This window comes from Vulpes lagopus, chromosome 9, assembly GCF_018345385.1.
Source record: "Vulpes lagopus strain Blue_001 chromosome 9, ASM1834538v1, whole genome shotgun sequence".
Lineage (NCBI taxonomy): Eukaryota > Metazoa > Chordata > Mammalia > Carnivora > Canidae > Vulpes > Vulpes lagopus.
Window position 1 is genome coordinate 10,282,957 of NC_054832.1, and position 19,317 is coordinate 10,302,273.

The 19,317-nt window shown below is 46.6% G+C and overlaps 1 protein-coding gene across 3 annotated transcripts in view; it reads left to right on the plus strand.

Moving 5' to 3' along the window:
- Window positions 1-16,565: 16,565 nt before the first annotated feature.
- ADCY8 (adenylate cyclase 8) overlaps window positions 16,566-19,317 on the plus strand; it is a 203,551-nt gene continuing 200,799 nt past the window's right edge. For all 3 annotated transcript variants that reach the window (XM_041768492.1, XM_041768493.1, XM_041768495.1), the window contains exon 1: window positions 16,566-17,528. In XM_041768492.1, coding sequence (XP_041624426.1) covers window positions 16,566-17,528 — 963 coding nt within the window. The remainder of the gene's footprint in view (window positions 17,529-19,317) is intronic.

Here is a 19,317-nt window from a genome sequence, read left to right on the forward strand (position 1 = left end):
AGACTATCCATTGGAAGAAAGACAGTCTCTTCAATAAATGGTGCTGGGAAAATTGGACATCCACATGCAGAAGAATGAAACTGGACCACTCTCTTTCACCATACACAAAGATAAACTCAAAATGGATGAGAGATCTAAATGTGAGACAAGATTCCATCAAAATCCTAGAGGAGAACACAGGCAACACCCTTTTTGAACTTGGCCACAGTAACTTCTTGCAAGATACATCCACGAAGGCAAAAGAAACAAAAGCAAAAATGAACTATTGGGACTTCATCAAGATAAGAAGCTTTTGCACAGCAAAGGATACAGTCAACAAAACTAAAAGACAACCTACAGAATGGGAGAAGATATTTGCAAATGACATATCAGATAAAGGGCTAGTTTCCAAAATCTGTAAAGAACTTATTAAACTCAACACCAAAGAAACAAACAATCCAATCATGAAATGGGCAAAAGACATGAAGAGAAATCTCACAGAGGAAGACATGGACATGGCCAACATGCACATGAGAAAATGCTCTGCATCACTTGCCATCAGGGAAATACAAATCAAAACCACAATGAGATACCACCTCACACCAGTGAGAATGGGGAAAATTAACAAGGCAGGAAACAACAAATGTTGGAGAGGATGCGGAGAAAAGGGAACCCTCTTACACTGTTGGTGGGACTGTGAACTGGTGCAGCCACTCTGGAAAACTGTGTGGAGGTTCCTCAAAGAGTTAAAAATAGACCTGCCCTACGACCCAGCAATTGCACTGTTGGGGATTTACCCCAAAGATTCAGATGCAATGAAACGTCGGGACACCTGCACCCCGATGTTTCTATCAGCAATGGCCACAATAGCCAAACTGTGGAAGGAGCCTCGGTGTCCATCGAAAGATGAATGGATAAAGAAGATGTGGTTTATGTATACAATGGAATATTACTCAGCAATTAGAAACGACAAATACCCACCATTTGCTTCAACGTGGATGGAACTGGAGGGTATTATGCTGAGTGAAATAAGTCAATCGGAGAAGGACAAACAGTGTATGTTCTCATTCATTTGGGGAATATGAATAATAGTGAAAGGGAATATAAAGGAAGGGAAAAGAAATGTTGGGAAATACCAGGAAGGGAGACAGAACATAAAGACTCCTAACTCGGGGAAACGAACTAGGGGTGGTGGAAGGGGAGGAGGGCGGGTGTTGGAGGGGAATGGGTGACGGGCACTGAGGTGGACACTTGACGGGATGAGCACTGGGTGTTTTTCTGTATGTTGGTAAATTAAACACCAATAAAAGTTAATTAAAAAAAAAACAAAAAAAAAACAAAAAAAAAACAAAAAAAAAAAAAAGAAGGAGGAGAAAGAGCAGAAGAAGAGGAAGAGGAGGAAGAGAGAAGAAGTAGGGGAAAAGGAAGGATGAGGAGAGGAGAGGGAGGGGAAGGAGGAGCAGAAAAAGGAGGAATAATGTCAAAGGGTAAGAGTTGTGGTCCTTAGTCAATTTGAGGCTTGGAACAAACGGGCCTTGGATATTGGGACCCCTGCTCAGGGCCACATGGCTACCCTAAGCCATCTCTTCATCATGGGGGCTCTCAGATGAAGTCGGGAGGGGTGGGCTCTTAGCTCTGGACACAGGGAGAAGACATGACCTGCCTTCTAGCCAGTCAACCTCACCAGGAACTGAAGCCAAAGGACGCAGCTTTATTTGTGATGACCTCCTTTCCGGTTCTGCAGCTACAGTGTCTAGACACTATTTATTGGCAACCTCCCTGGGGTTTGTAAGTACACTCGAGTCTAATTAATCAACCTAGTAGTGTGCACAGTCGTTAAAGAGTAACCACAGCTTTAATGAAGACGAGAGAGTACCAGATGTCGTCCCCTTTGATCTTAACTTGGGCTACTTTGTCTCCTCCTCCCTGTTCTTTCCATTCCCTGCTTGGCTCCTCACTCATTTCCTGTTCTGCTCCTGCCTTTCCTCCTGTGACTTAGTGATGAGCACATGACCTTCAAAGCCTCTGTTGATACTGAGTCCCGTTTCTAAATCATGCAGATGAATTGCTGTTTGAGCCTGATAAGGCCTCAGTTTCCCCATTGGTATTGTGGGGGCTGATGATGACTGCCTAGCAGAGTTCTCATGTAGGTTCCCTATGGTAAAGCCTGTGGATGCATCGGGCTTACCGTCCTTTTCCTCTTCCTCCTGCCTCTCTTCCTCTTCCTCTATTCTTCCTTCCTCTTCCCCTTTAGGACAATGACATCAAAACCTTTACTGCCTTCCTCCCCTTTTTCTCCTTCCTTTCTCCTTTCCTCTTCTTTTCACTTCCTTCCTTATTTCCTCCCTCCAATGTTCCCTCTCCCTTTCCAGGCTTCCTCCTTTGCTCACCCTCACCCCTTGCCACCGAAGTCATTGCAGGCATCGTGGACTTGAGACTTCTCTGGGTGTCTGGCAAGGCTGGTAAATTCGTAAACGACTATGGCACCAAAATAGCACTTGAAGTGGCAAAGTGGATAGAGGTGTGTGTTGTTTGTGATGGCTGGAAAGCTGTCTTTCTCTCACCTTCTTGGCTGGCAAGGAATATACAATGAAATGAGAGATGGAGAAGGCCAGGAGAATCTCCCCCCAAACGTCTTGGAGATTCTGGCTCCATGTCTGCAAGTACCTACCTGGAAGAAGATGAACCACTAAGCTAGTTATGCATGTACTGCTGCGGATGGAATTGTGTTCCTCCCACCATAGTCATGTGTTGAAGCCCTAAGCCCCAGTGTGCTAGCATTTGGAGGGGAGGGCTTTGGAAGGTAATTAGGGTTAGAGGAAATCATGAAGGTGGGATCTTTGGTGGAATTAATGGCTTTATAAACAGAAGAAGAAGGATCACACAAAGCAGGTAGGCAGACATCTGTGAGCCAGAAAGTGGGTTTTTACTAGGAACTGGATCAAGAAGCACCTTGATTGGACTTCCCAGTCTCAAGAACTATGAATGATAAATGTGTGTTGTTAGAGCCCCCAGCCTGTTGCATTTTGCTATGACAGCCCGAGCAGACTAACGCAGGTATGCTGTAACTTGCAGCTGAAAATAATACCAATCAATAACCTCTTGGCCTTTGGAAAGAAATTAGAGTTCCAACCCTTCCACAATCTGTATCCGAGTAGGGAAGTTATTCTGGATGCATGCAGATGCATTGAAAGCACCCTCCTGACCCCCCTCCCTGACAGAGTGGCACCAACCCTGCTATTTACAAGGTGCTCTTAACAACTTATTTCATGTACTCTTGAGAGGGGTTGCTCCAGGAGGAAGTGCCCTGATTAGAATCCAATTTAACAGTCTCAGGGCTATTGTCTTTCCTTTGCTAATTTTGAAGTTTTGTTTTTCTCCAGCTCATACAAAGTGTGAGTTTTCTCCTGGCCTGGCTAACTCAGCTTGCATGGTTTGCCTCTATCAGCCACTAGTCAATTAGTTAGTTACCAACTAATGACTAAACTAGGTCATTTTCACAAATTCATTTGAAAGCTGTTTACTAAAAAAAAAAAAAAAAAAAAAGAAAGCTGTTTACTAAGCTTCTATTATGTGCCAAACCCTGAGGAGACAGTGACGAGTAAGGCAGAAAGGTCCTTGCCCCCAAGGAGAAAATGTTTTAGTCAGAGAAGGCAGAGAACAAGTAAAACAAGTAAATGTGATCATTGCAGATGATAAGATGTCCGACATGGGAAGTGAACAGATATTTTTGGTCAGAAAATTCTGGGGTCAGGTAACTTAAGGCAAGAATCACTCCTCTGAGGAGGTGACTTCTGAGTGAGACCAGAATGAGCCGGGCAAGCAGTGATCTGGAAAGAGACTCCAGACAGAAGGAACATCAAGCAAGAGTAAGAGGAGCTTGTCCTGTTCACCTTTTCTTCTTAGCTAATCAGTGAGTGTCAGTGTCCCAGGGCCTAGTGCAAGTGTCTCGTCCTGGTATCTCTACTGTCTATATCCATCCATCCATTAATGAGCAAATAAAGTGCAAGAAGTGAAATATCCCTAGTGCCGTAGGAAGCTAGTGAGCAATTTTAAACTAAGAAGTGATATTGTCTTGTTTATGGGATAACCCCTACCTCAAATTCCTGATGACTGGCTCATTGTTGTTCTTACGGCTATGGTTTTGTTTTGGTTTTAAGAAACATACTTTAGGGCACCTGGCTGGATCACTCAGGGAAGCATCCCACTCTTGATTTTGGGTCATGATCTCAGGGTCGTGAGATCAAGTGACACACTGGGCTCCTCGCTCAGCATGGAATCTGCTTGAGATTCTCTCCCTTTCCCTCTTCCTCTGCCCCTCCCCCTTCCCTGCCTATTCTCTCTCTCTCTCTCTCTCTCTCTCTCTCAAATAAGTAAATAAAATCTTTAAAAAAAGAAAAAAGATAGATGTACTTTACTGGGGCAGTCAGATAATGTATCAGTTACCTATTGCTGCATAACAACTACAAGGGAAACCTGGGTGGCTTAGTCCATTGAGCATCTGCCTTTGGCTCAGGTCATGATCCCAGGGTCCTGGATTGAGCTCCACATCAGGCTCCCAGCTCTATGGGAAGCCTGCTTCTCCCTGCCCTGTTTCCTTCTCTCCTGCTCTTTGTCTCTCATGAATAAATAAATAAAATCTTTTTAAAATAACCATAAAATTTAGGGGCTTAAAAACCATACACATCTGTTGTTTTACAGTTGATGTGGATCACAAATCCAAAAGCAACTTAACTGGGTGATTCTGGTTCATGGACTTCTAGCTGCAAGGCTTGATTGGAGCAGGAAATTTCACTTCCAAATAGCTGCTGGAAGGGGGCATGCATTTCTTGCTGATTTTTAGTAGGAGGCCTTAGCTCCTCAATACATAGGATGCCCGAGGGTCCTCACAACATGGTGGCTGACTTCCCCAAGAGCAGGCAATGCAAGGGAGGGCTAACAAAATGGTCTAACCTTAGAAATGATGTGCAATTTCTGATGCATTCTATTGATCACAAAAACTGATTCTTATATGATAAGAGCATGAACATCAGGATGTGGGGGCTTCTTGGAGGTCATCTTAAAGTCTGGCTACCACAGATGAACCAAGGGGAGGTGACTGGATAGAGATGTACAGCTTGCTAGGCAAAGAGCTAATAGCAGCTATAAGTTAATCTCTGTTTCTACTCAAGACCCACCTCCCACATGCTTCCTTGTATCAGATCTCTTGATCAGTAGAAAGGTGGCCATGTTCTGACTTAGGCGTAAGCATGGGATATAGTTCTGGCCAAGGACATATATATGGGAATCTTCTAGGGGGATCTGGAAAGACTTTTTCACCTCTGATAAGAAGGAGATAGGAGAAAGAGCAATTTTCTATCTCTGCTTTGATTTTTCCATGTGATGCAAGAGGATGAATGCTAAAAGACGCTGTAACCATCTTGGAACCATGAGGAAAAGGCCAAAGGAATTCTAGAGTTGCCAATACAAAGCCCCAGATATAACTAACTTCCTTAAACAAATCAGCAAATTTCTACATCTGTACTTCTTGTCATGTAATAAAAATAACCTTATTTGTTTAAGCCACTCTTGTTTGGATTTTCCCATCATTTATTGTCATTCTAACTTATAAAGACATCTAACCCAGATATAGGAGGCCAGGGAGACATTCCCTGGAGGAAATGGTATCCATGCTAAGAGCAGAAGGATGGGCAGGAAGACACTCCAGGAAACAGGAGCAGCAAACCCCTAGATTCAAGGAGAAGAGAGAGCAAGATATGTTTGGGGAGCTGAATATAGTCCAGTGTTGCCAAAGACCTGAGGGCAAGATGGGCAGCAATGGGAGAGGACACTGGAGAGGAACAGTCCTAGAGACATTTGTCTTTTTTTTTTTTTTGAGACATTTGCCTTTGATTGTAAGGCAGAGAGGGGCAAAGAAGAGTCATTGCACTGTTTTAACCAGGGAGCTACATGTTGGCCTGAGCAAAGGGAGGTGGGGAGTTGTTCTTTGGTTAATACAAAGTTTCAGTCATGTAGGATGGCAAGGGGTTTTGGGAATATGCTGCACAGCAACCTGCATGTAGTTGAAGGTATTGTATTGTAAACTTGGAAATTGCTGGGAGGGTGAATTTTATGTTGTGTATTTTTTTCCACAATAAAGACTGGTACATTCATATACATACACACATACACGTATACATAGATATATATTTGTTTGAGAGAAAGAGCACGGGCAGGGGAGGGCCAGAGGGAGAAGGAAAAGCAGACTCCTTGTTGAGTGAAGAGCTGGACAGGGGCTCGATCCCAGAACCCTGAGATCATGACCTGAGCTGAAGGCAGACGCTTAACTGACTGAGCCACCCAGGCACCCCAACACATTCATATTTTTAGTTTAGAATGATCACAGCAGCTGGAGAAAGGAGGCAGGCTATAACTAGAGAGACATGTTCTGTTTACTACCATCATCTAGGTGAGAGAGGATGTGGCTAGAAAAAAAAAAAAACAGCAGTGGAAGTGGAAGAAATAGAAGAAAGTTGTCACCTACTCTATCAGTAGTTAACAGATCTTATTAATAGAGTGGATGAGGTAAGGTAAGGTCTTAAATATTGAACATTTGCTACATGTGTTTTACTGTACCAGCTGCTTTATGATAAATTGCCTTTAGTTTTCACAAAACCTGGAGAAGTTGATATTTTCTCCCATATTATGAAAGTTTGAAAGGTTAAGGAATTGGTCAATGTCATGGAGATAGTACCTTGTAAAGTTAGAACTCAAGAATGAGTCTTCTTGACTAAAAAATCAACTCATTTCACTAAACTACGGCTTTAGGTAAACATATTTTTGTAAGATTATTTATTTATTTATTTGTTTATTTGTTTATTTATTTATTTATTTATTTAAGAGAGAAAGTGTTGTGTGTGTGCATAAGCACGGAGGAGAACCAGACTCACTGAAGGGAGCAGGGAGCCTCACACAGGACTTGATCCCAGGGTTCTGGGATCATGACCAGAGCTGAAGGCAGGCGCCCAACCCACTGAGCCACCCAGGTGCTCCATAAGCATAATATTTAATGATTCTAGAAAGCATCTGAGGACTAGACCAACCACTTCCAAACATTCATTTATCTCTATGTAGTGTGTGTATATGTGTAGCTCACACTATCCAAATCTATTTGATTCGTATTTGTATAACAATTCAAATATCAATTTGAGGAGTAAGAAATACCATGTTAAACTAAACTTTATGTTTTGTGGATTTCAAGTATTGTAACACCAAGAACTTGATAAGAGCCTTTTTCTGAAATTTTATCAAAGTTTCTTTTGTTCTTTACTTCAGAGAGGAAGAATTTGGATGCTAAAAAATGCCTTTGTATGGAGTAGCAAGACATAATTGTTATTATTCTATTTTATTCCCTTTTATTTATTTTTTAAATGCTAATTGTGACCCATCAAGTAATTTTGCAGTCTCTGATTTGGTTGGAATCCACAGTGTAAAAAATATATATGTATATATATTTTATATATATAAAAAATATATATATACTATATATATATAGTGGGAGGAGGAATGAATCTCATACACTTGTATATATGAATCATATCTTGAGATATTAATTCATGGGGTTCACTTTTGTGTGCTCCTCTTTTTCCTTGTCTTCATTCAAGCTTTTTTAAAATCACTTCCATAAAGAGGGAGCAGAAAGCAAAAGCAATCTTTTCATCTTTTGTTTTTACAAAAATATAATCCCCAAAGAGAACTCAAAAGTTTAGAGTTACAAGAAGCATAAAGTGTCAGGAACAACACATGTGCATGGGGAAAATCAGATGGGCTTGGAGGAAACATAAAGCGACAATTTTCATCAGTGTAAAGGGGATACTCCCAAGCTGGAGCAGGAAAAGAGACTGACAGAAGGACGGACTGAGAGAAACAGAGAAAGCAAGCATGTCTTAAGTAATGGCTTTTCAGTAGTGCCCTGGAGAGGATTCATCACCCCAGAGAGGAAGGGCAATGTGCTACATCAAGTACAGGGGACAGAGGCAGACCTATGAAGACTCTCCCACAGAGACCATGAGAAAAGAACAAAAGACCCACTGCCTCAGTGGTGACCTTTATGAATGTAGAGCTGAAGACCACAGGGCATGCACATTCATGGGTGCACACTCTACTCCTGACACACCTGGGCACTGCTGCAACAGCCTAGAACCGGGGCATCTCTCCAGGATTAGGAGGGTACAAATGAAAGCCTCAAGGATGTGAGTTAAATGTCTCGCCAACTGAATAAAAACAGAAATACATGGATTTTTGAAAGAAATATATTTATTTTACACTCGTTTAAGGGACAGATCCATATATACCACTTCATAAATGTGTATAAATATTTATATTATAATGTCATCTATACATTTTTAGCTTAATATTCTACGTAGATTCCCAAAGGTTTCCTGGGGCATGTGTGTCAGTAATGGGGGTGAAATATTTACAAAATAAGATGTTTTGTGTTATTGAAATAGCACTCAGGTAGGTTTTTTTTTTTTTTTTCCCAAGAGAATGAGGAAAATGATCTGCTTTACTTCCCACGGAGTCTGATCATTTTGTCCCAAGAATTCATATGTGTGTCAAATTAAAAAGCAGGTCTTAAACCATGGCCAAAAGAGGGTCTGGTCATATGGGTGAGCTAGCTGGAAATTCTCATATTTTTTCTTTCATTGTTACCACTTTTAGCTAACTTCACAGTTTCTCCAATGGGCAGTATACATGTGTGTTCTTGTCCTATGATTTCAGTAAGTGAAGCCTTAGTAAGTGATGTCATTCATAGTAAGCTCATGCTGTAATTAAGCGAAAGACAAGGGAATCATCTTTTTAAAAAAATATTATTATTTATTTATGTATTTATTTATTTAAATAAATTCCTCTGCGCGGGAGGGGCAGAGGAAGAGAATCTCAAGCAGACCCCACAACCCTTGGAACCTGATGCTGGGCTTGATCTCACCACCCTGACATCATAACCTGAGCTGAAAACAAGAGTCCAACTCTCAACTGATTGATTCTACTGGGAATCTATCTTTTAAGAAGAAAAGAATATTTAAGTCCCTTTAAGATGTCTTCCTCCCATTTGACAAATTTATGAATTCTACATATAAATACGGTGTTTCAGAATTATTTTCCCACTGATGAGACTCTCTTCCCCTTCTAGACACCAACATCCAATTTAAACTAGTTTCTGTGAAGACCCAAAATGTATACAAAAGGTCTTTTTTTTTTTCTCTCTTGCATTTTTCAAGGCAAAGAAAATACAAGATAGAAACAAGATGGATACTTTGTTTTTCCTATTAGACATTGCATTGCATTCCAGATGAAATGTGGGTCCAAGGTTTTTAATTCATACACTGTTTCCATAGATGAACCCTACTTACTTTATTAATTTAAGTAAGGTTGACACACAGTGTTATATTAGTTTTAGGGTACAGCATAATGATTCGTCATTTACGTACACTTTGAATAATGGCCATGATAAAAAGTAAGCCCTACTTACTTTAGCCATTGACTTTTTCCTGGACTTCCATCAAAACAGTTAATAAGGACTTTGATATTTCCTAAGAGTGACGCTTGCAGGCAAAACAGGCATGTCCTCCCCCCACTTGCAGCTTTATTGAAGTATATTCGAATATAAAAAAAAAATGTGCATATTTAAAACTTGTAAAACTTGGTATAAAATGTGAGTTCATCACCACAATCGAGTTGACACATCTGTCACTGCATTTTGTTACCATTTGCTTTGTTTTTTGTGTGTGGTGTGTGGTGTACATTTAAGATGTTCCTCTTCACTAATTTCATGTACTCTTCCTTTAAGGATTTCCAGCTTTGGAAGCTGCCCTGTCACAAACACCCTCCTTCCCCTTGGAAACAGGATCTCTCTGGTTTCAGGTCCCCTTCCTGAACTGAGTCCATCTTTTCTTTTACATGTGAATATTTTATGTCTTCAGTGAGTGGCAGGGTTTCTACGGGTATCTTGAAAAGGGCCCAGTGCTAATAAAATTTAAATTTATGTATTAATATACTTAACCTACAAAGTCAAAGATGCATTGGAGGAAAACAGATTTCCTTTTCTTTTTTTTTTTTTTCTTTTTTTTTTAATTAATTTTTATTGGTGTTCAATTTACCAACATACAGAAAAACACCCAGTGCTCATCCCGTCAAGTGCCCCCCTCAGTGCCCGTCACCCCTTCCCCTCCAACACCCGCCCTCCTCCCCTTCCACCACCCCTAGTTCGTTTCCCCGAGTTAGGAGTCTTTATGTTCTGTCTCCCTTTCTGATATTTCCCAACATTTCTTTTCCCTTCCTTTATATGCCCTTTCACTATTATTCATATTCCCCAAATGAATGAGAACATACACTGTTTGTCCTTCTCCGATTGACTTATTTCACTCAGCATAATACCCTCCAGTTCCATCCACGTTGAAGCAAATGGTGGGTATTTGTCGTTTCTAATTGCTGAGTAATATTCCATTGTATACATAAACCACATCTTCTTTATCCATTCATCTTTCGATGGACACCGAGGCTCCTTCCACAGTTTGGCTATTGTGGCCATTGCTGATAGACATGAAGAGAAATCTCACAGAGGAAGACATGGACATGGCCAACAAGCACATGAGAAAATGCTCTGCATCACTTGCCATCAGGGAAATACAAATCAAAACCACAATGAGATACCACCTCACACCAGTGAGAATGGGGAAAATTAACAAGGCAGGAAACAACAAATGTTGGAGAGGATGCGGAGAAAAGGGAACCCTCTTACACTGTTGGTGGGAATGTGAACTGGTGCAGCCACTCTGGAAAACTGTGTGGAGGTTCCTCAAAGAGTTAAAAATAGACCTGCCCTACGACCCAGCAATTGCACTGTTGGGCATTTACCCCAAAGATTCAGATGCAATGAAACGTCGGGACACCTGCACCCCGATGTTTCTATCAGATTTCCTTTTCTTAAACGCACCTCTGTAAATGTGGCCAGTGGTATGCATTGGCATCACAAGGCAAACAATAGTATGTTCTAATGGGACAAGAGGATGCTTTTCCACCACTACCCAAAGGAAGTAAACAAAAGCAATTATTTTGGTTAAATCCAGTATGTGAAAAATCTGCTTTCTCACAAACAGTAGAAACAGCATCTGTGGATTGAACTGCACAAAACCTAACAGACCCTCTACCCAGACAAGAATTAGTTCTGTTACTTGTATCTGCCATTCGGGGTCATGCTACCAGACTTCTCAAAGCCTAAAGATTTCAAAAGTCTCTTACTTAATTTGCATTTGGAAAGTCCAAAAATATCTGACATTTTCATTTCTATCAGTGTTATTTAAATTAGGTCAACATTTATTGACTACTATGACAGCATTTTTACAAAGTGAATGCTAGAATTATACAATCTAAATTTATTTGCTGGAAAAAAAATAAATTTATTTGCTGGAATTTTGTTATCTATTAACCATGAGATCCCAGGCAAGTTACTTAGCCACATGGAGCCTCAGTATCTTAGCCAGTAAAATGGAAATAACACTTTTTCTCTTTAACTCAGAGAACTGCTGTGATGCTTAAATGGGATGTTTGTCAAGGTCTAAAGTGCTCAATAAATTGTTGCTAATCTATTTTTTCACTCTTAAAGATTTTATTTATTTATTCATCAGAGACACAGAGAGAGAGAGAGAGGCAGAGACATAGGCAGAGAGAGAAGCAGGCTCCACACAGGTCCTAGGTCGAAGGCAAGCCCTCAACCCCTGAGCCACCCAGGCGTCCCAGTTGTTGCTAATCTTATTATCTTCACGTACACTTGTGAAAATTAATAAAGGGAAACCTCAGTAAAGTCAGGTAGGGAGGCGGGAAGAGCAAGCCATAACAGGCAGAATTACAACTACAGGAAAAATTGTAATGTAGACTCCAAAGAAAAATCATCAACAGATAAGAATGATCAGTTCCAAGTCCCCAAGAGGTAAGACCTACACCGAATCTTCAAGAAATCCTCTACCCCTGCAACTTACCCATGAGAAACTGGCATCACCCCAAACTCTTGCCTTTCTCCAAAAGACTTGCTTTCAAATCAACCCTCCCCAACTTTCTCCTTCTCCTTATAAAATAGCATTCCTCTCCTTTGTTTGTTGGACTGACCTGTGTTTTTTCCATAGCTTGTATGTCCCAAATTGCTATTCCCAAATAAACCTGGTTTTTTTTCCTGGTAAAATAACTGATGGCTTCGTGGGTTTTTTTTGTTTGTTTGTTTTTGTTTTTGTTTTTTTGGCTTCGTGTTTAAGATTAATGCCATAGTTGCTAGAAACTGGAAGTGAAAAAAAAAAAAAAAAGAAAGAAAGAAACTGGATGTGATGGGGCCAAGGAAAATCAGTTCTCCCCTTCGATGCGTTCACTGCTTCATGAGGAGACATGAGAGACAAATGGGTAAGCAAGTGGGGGCAGAGCCAGTCCCCATAGTAAGTGCCACACCAGCAATACCAGAATAGACTCACAGACAACAGAGATGGGTCCACCAAGAAGACAACAAGGCAGTAAAGTGATCAAACACGTGTATCTGGGGTCTTAGGAATTGCAACCCAAGAGATACGGAAGACACAGAATCCACAGAAGTCCAACACATGCCCCTGAAGAATGTGAAAGTGGTACCAGGGTTTATAAAGGCAAAACCCACAAGGTTACATAAGTTGTTTTGAAAGAATTGTGATTGGTGCTGGCAAAGTTTAAACTGACTTCCTATACATGGTTGGTTATTTGGCTAACAGGTGTTACATTATCTCTATTTTAGTCCAAAGTAGGAGGATGTGTTCCAGAAGGTGGTAGATTTGCAATTGACAAAAGTCAAAAGTTCTGAGAATTACAACAGGGGATGTGCCTAGCCCCTACTTCCTTGAGATCCTTCTGACTCTATTTTGAGTGACTCCTTTTAGCAAAGCTTCCTCCTTTTGGAATCTTCTTTCACCGAAGGAAGTTCTGAATTTTCACAGGGAATAACAGGAAAGGATTTGTGCAGAGACACTGCCCAGGCTTTGAAGGATGAGGTGAATAGTATTTTGTGGGAAGGAAATGGCTGGAGAGAGAGAAAGATACAGGGACAGTCCAAGAGAAGGCAACTGTGTATAAAAAGATAGTGAGTTTGCAAAGCATTGTCCCTGAACATAGCAGAGACCCACCCATAATAAATATGCAGGGAGTAAGTGATCACATGACCAGATGCCCATTGTAGCCTCAAAGCAGTTTGTTACCTTAAGTGATCATCATTTGGTGGTTTGCATTCTCCGAAAAGTCTCTCAATATTTGTGTAATGCCAACACTGTCATTCGAAAACAGAATGTTTTGGGGGCTGCATGGCACTGTATCATCCCAACAAGAATTGGATCTAGTTGTCATCCATGCTCTTGTTTAAAACAACCTGTTCTAACACCCCTTATGGCAAAGGAACTTTCAGAGGAGTCAGTTGACCAGATGCAACATTTTCTCCCTGATATTTTAGGTTCAACCTGAGTCTATTAAATTCTTTTTTTTTTTTTTTCTGTAGCATGCATGCTATGCTCATTCATCAGCCTGAGTCATTTTATCTGATTGGGTCCAGTCTCCCCCTCTTTGGCTTGCCTTCTTTGCTGCTGAATAAATCATCCTGGGATATGTCCAGGAGGAAGATTTTCATAGGAAAGTTCCATCTGCATTCAACCCCTCATTTATTCAGGCTGAGTTCTCAGGCTCCCAAGGAGAAAGATTGAGAAAATAAAGAGGTGTCTTCCACTGCCAAGTTTACTAATATGGTCATTAGCACAGATGACTTGGGGCAGTGCCTGCAGGGAGAGGACACAGCTGGGCACACATCCTGGCATACGGTCTGCAAGAACCAGTCTCCCTCCCCCACCAGCCTTCTGCCCTCTTTAGGCTCTCTCTTCAAGTCAAGACACTCCTTACTCCCCACCCCCACCCCTTCACTCCCCCACTCCCCACCCCCCACCAGACTTTCAGGAGAGCTGGAGAGGCTGATGAGTCCAAGCAATTCAGAAAGGGAGAAGCAAGCAGTGTTTCTTTTCCGCGACGATGATCATTAAGGTCTAGATAACTGCACAACTGAGTTTTGGGGAGCGCTTTGCCCTTAACCCCAGCCCCTTGGGAGTGGGACAGCTACTCCGGGAGATCTTTATAGTTACATTAATTCATCCACAAACCAGCTTAAAAATAGAACCGACCTTCTTTCTATTTAAAACCGAGCATTTAATTTTGTTCCCTTGAGAAATGGTAGACTGACAACTCTAAAGGTCTGGGATTAAAGGAGTCTTTTTGAGGGTGTATATCACATCCCAGAAATCTACTGTTATGGCAGAGGGGGAAATGTTAGGCTTCTCTCTTGGGAGTCTCTATACAAGGCCCCGCACCGGTGGTTCTGGATTGAAACGGAAACGCATGTGTGTGGATAGGAAAGAATAAAAAGAAAAGAATTGGATCCTGTGTTTCTGGGACACAGTGGACACAAATAACCCTTGGCGATGGAGTCTGCGGCTGGGGAGGGGACCTAATCTAGAGCTACTCCTGCTCAGGGCAGGCGGAGAGAGGGGAGTTCCTCCTCGGGGGAGCAGGGGGAAATCGCTGGTTCCGGAGGGCTGCGGGGGCAGCCTGGCGGTCTCCTGGGCTTGCACGGGACGCCACGGGGAGCCGAGAAAGCGCCCGGGGCCTGACGTCATTGGCCATCAGCTGACTGTGCTCAGGGCCCGGGCCCCGCTGGCTGCAGCCGCAGTCGCTCGCGGTGGCGGAGGTGGCGGCCACCGCGGCTCCGCCACCTGCAGCCGGGCTCGGGGCTGCGGCCGCTACGCTTTGCCCTGGGCGCGGAGTCCAGAGGGCGGGAAACCGGGGCTGCAGCGGGCAGGGCGGCGGGCAGTGCGTTCCGCGCGTCCCCGTCTCTCTCCCCCTACTGTCAGCAGGGAGAAACTTGATGTGCGCGGCGCTGGGGGGACGAGCCCCCCACCCCTCCGGATGGGGGTAGGAAAGGCTCTGGCTGGAAGCGGTCTCTGCATTTGCAGCGCGAGAGCTGGTTTCGCCAAAAGACGCCCGGGTGGTGGTGGTGGGGTGGGGTGGGGTGGGGTGGGGGTTGGGGGGATGGAAAGGAGACCCCCTGTTTCATCGCGCTGGGCTCTCGGAGTCCGTGGGCAGAGCGGCCTACGAGTCCTGGCTCTGCACCTGCCGAGGACTGGAGCCAGTGCCTAAAAAGAAAAAACAAAAAAAATGTATATATATGTACATAGTGGAGGAACCGGCCCGCGCGGCCAGCTGGAGCGCTGGATGCCCGCGGGGGGAGGCCGGGGCGCGCGCGGTCGTCCTCACCCACGCCGGCCTGCGCGTGCGGCTGCCTGCGAGACCCGGGGCGTCCTGGCCAGGTCTGGGTGCCAGCTCCCCGCCGCCCCCGCCCCCGCCCGCCCGGTTCCGGGGGCGTGGCTCGGCGTGGGGGCGGGTTTAAGTCGCCGCGGGTGTCTGACCGATCTGACAGGTCTCCAAATTGCTCCCCGCCGCCGGGGGCCCGCAGCCCGCTTCGGAGCGCGCCGGGGTGGCACGCGGCGGGTCCCTGGATCCGGTGGCGTCTCCGCCGCCTGCCCCGCGGCTTCGGGCCTCCCTCCTCGCCGCGCCCGCCCTGCCGCCGTTCGTGGCCTCAGGGATCCGCACCCGGTGGCTTCTCGGCGTCCTCAGGGCCATTGGCTTCGGATCCCCACTTTCTCCTGCGCCCCCCCTCCCTCCCGGGCCTCGCAGCTCCCGGCCCAAATGGACTCCGAAGAGCGAAGTGGAGGGAACGGGAACAGTGGGCTCCGACCCCTCGGAGGCGCAGCTGGAAGGGCCGACCTCGCCTTCTAGCCGCGACTGGGACCCCGCCGCCCTCCCGCTCCCCCGAGGGATGCGACGGGCCAGAGCCAGCGCCGCGCTGTCAGCCCTCGGAGAGGAGACGGCCAGAGATGCGCCGAGGAGGGCGCCCCAGCACACCCCCTGCGCCAAATTAACTGCCTGGTGACTCGCTCGCCCCGAGGCTCCCACCTCTCCGCCTTCCGCGGGGCACCCCTCCACCCCCAGGCCTCCCCCTTCTCTGCCCCCGCCCCCCAAGCTCCGCCCCGGCTCCCCATCCCGGCGCAATGGAGTTCTCCGAAGGGCTCTGCTCCGGCCACAGCGGCTAACTTCGCACCCGCCGCCGCCGCCGCCGCCGCTCCCCCTCGGGTCGGGGGTGCCCCGAGCCCAGTGCCGCAGCCCGGACCCGCCCGGCGCGCAGCAGAGCGCAGCACGGCGCCCAGGCGCCTCCCGGAGAGCCAAGGCTGCGCCAAGACGCAGAGCCGAGGGGCGGCCGGGAAGCCCGAGCCGGAGAAGGGGGCTGCGTGGCTCCGAGCGCCCGCGCCCGCGCCCGCGCGCATCCCAGCCGCGCCGTGGGGCAGGGGTCCGCGGAGACCCTCCGGGCGCCCCTTGCTCCGGGGCGCACTATGACCTGACGCGCGGGGGGCGCGGGGCCTCCTGTCCTGGGCTCGCGCGAGCGGGGCCGCGGGGCGGCCGTGGGGTCCCCGGGACCCGTCCCCCGGCCGCCTCGGCCCGGCGCCATGGAGCTCTCCGAGGTGCGCTGCCTGGGCGGCAGCGAGGAGCTCTACACCATCCGCCCGACGCCCCCGGCCGGCGACGGCGGCGGCAGCGCTCGGCCGCAGCGGCTGCTATGGCAAACGGCGGTGCGGCACATCACCGAGCAGCGCTTCCTCCACGGGCACCGGGGCGGCGGCGGCGGGAGCAGAGGCTCGGGCAAAGCCGCGGCCCCTGCGGGCGGCGGCCCCAACCACCCCGCGGCGCAGCTGTGCGGAGACGCGGCGCTGCCCCTCTACTCGCTGGGCCCCGCGGAGAGGGCGCACGGCACCGGGGGCACCAAAGTCTTCCCGGAGCGCAGCGGCAGCGGCAGCGGCAGCGGCGGCGGCAGCGGCGGCGGGGGCGACCTGGGCTTCCTGCACCTCGACTGCGCCCCGAGCAACTCGGATTTCTTCCTCAGCGGGGGCTACAGCTACCGAGGGGTCATTTTCCCCACTCTGCGCAACTCTTTCAAGTCCCGGGATCTGGAGCGCCTCTACCAGCGCTATTTCCTGGGCCAGAGGCGCAAATCCGAAGTGGTGATGAACGTGCTGGACGTGCTGACCAAACTCACCCTCTTGGTCCTCCACTTGAGCCTGGCCTCGGCCCCCATGGACCCGCTCAAGGGCATCCTCCTGGGCTTCTTCACGGGCATCGAGGTGGTGATCTGCGCCCTGGTGGTGGTCAGGAAGGACACCACCTCGCACACGTACCTGCAGTACAGCGGTGTGGTCACTTGGGTGGCCATGACCACCCAGATCTTGGCAGCAGGCCTCGGCTATGGGCTTCTGGGTGATGGCATTGGCTACGTCCTCTTCACGCTGTTCGCCACCTACAGCATGCTGCCACTGCCGCTCACCTGGGCCATCCTGGCCGGCCTGGGCACCTCGCTGCTGCAGGTGGTCCTGCAGGTGGTCATCCCCCGGCTGGCGGTCATTTCCATCAACCAGGTAACTACTGCCTGCCTAGCTCTTCCCTCCCCTTGAGTCCCCTGGGTTATTTAGAAATAGCTTTTGGAGAGGCCCGCTTGCCTGGCTCACTTGGAGGCCCCTCCCCCAGCCTGGCGCAGTGCCCTGCACTTGGGAGGTCCTGGGTGTTGGGGGGATGGTGTTTCACCCATCTTAGAGGAGTTGGAAGTAAATGACCTCTAAAGTTTCTTCCAGCCCTGCCCTTCTCTTCTGCTTCTGTGAGTAATTCTTCTCTGTCGCCAGCCAACTAAGAACCAGCCTTCTTTCTGTTCTGCACACTTCCCCCAGGATCTGTAGTCTCAGGAGCAGGAGACAGAGGGGAGGAGATGCACCCCGATTTAGAAGGTGACCCATTCCTTAACAGCTTTTACTCACAAGAGTCGCAGCAGGCTGTTTTAAGGGACTTTGGGATTCAGAGTTGGGATTCTGTGCCACACACCCTCAATTCTAGGAGGAAATAATAGCATGTGTTGAATGATAATTGCTGGTGGGGCCCCTGCATATGTTATATCATCCAGTTTTTCCGACAATTCCATGATACGTATTTTACTTAGGAATTCTTTACTGCGTTGGTGATCTAAGAGGATATCTTGTCTTATTTTGGGGGGATCCAAACCCAGTGCTTTGCATCCATCAGCCTCATCTGGGGCTGGTCGGGTGGGCAGGGAAGTGTCTTGGTCAAAAATGCAAGTTTTGCTTAATTGATAAAGGGCATTTTGATGTAGATGGTCTGAAATATTTAGGTGGAACCTGACCCTCCATCTCTTTTCTTCCTTTCTTCCTGTCTTTCCCTTTAAATATGGATGTGTTACTGGGAACAGAGTTCCCATTGTCTGTGAAGGAATACGTAGATAGTGACTTTAGTGTTGAAATCCATTAAAATCAATAGATAATTAATGGTCTGGCACTTTGTTTGCCAAATCCTTGGTAGGTAGCAGAAGACTGAATTTGAGGGGTTTCTCCATAAAAATGAGGGAAGCATGTCAGCTGAAATGTTTCCACATAGGAGACTGACACAGGTGCTTGGACAAGGGCCTGCTTTGTATGTTTCTGCTCCAGACTCAGCTTCTGGGCCACTTTACTCTATTGGAAGCTTAAAAACTCCTCTTCCTTGTGTTTGGGTTTGAATATATCATTGAATAACCAGGTACAACACCTCAGAAAGCTGCTCGTGCTTTCTGGAATGCTGGCACCTATAGAGCGCTTTGCCCATCATTGACCTTCTGGGCTTCTAGTGGATTTGGGATTCTCTGTCTTCTCTGATAGCTCTGTATACCTTTGCTCAGGTTCCTCACCTGTTTGGCTGCTTTTAAAATGCTTTTTGAAGTCTTCTTGGGTAAAACAGAGTATTATAAAGTGCTTGGCTGTGATCATTAGGCATGCAGTGGGAGGTGAGAGGCTCTGTTTGTAAGGGCTGGTCAGCTAAACTTCTTATTAAAGACAGCAATGAATATTTTCTTGAAATCATGGTTAACCTTTCATACGCACCTCTGATAGGGACACCTGAGTGGCTCAGAGGTTGAGTCTCCCTTTGGCTCAGGTCGTGATCCTGGGGTCCTAGAATCAAGTGCCGCATCAGGCTCCCCCACAGTGAGCCTGTTTCTCTCTCTGCCTAGGTCTCTGCCTCTCTCTGTGTCTCTAAAATAAATAAAGGTTTTTTTTTTTTTAAGCCCCACATCTGATAAAAAATCTCAATTAGGGATTCTGCAAAGTATTTTTGTGACCTGTGTCTTCCGGTCCGTACACTTGGATCTGAACCCCACTGGCCTCT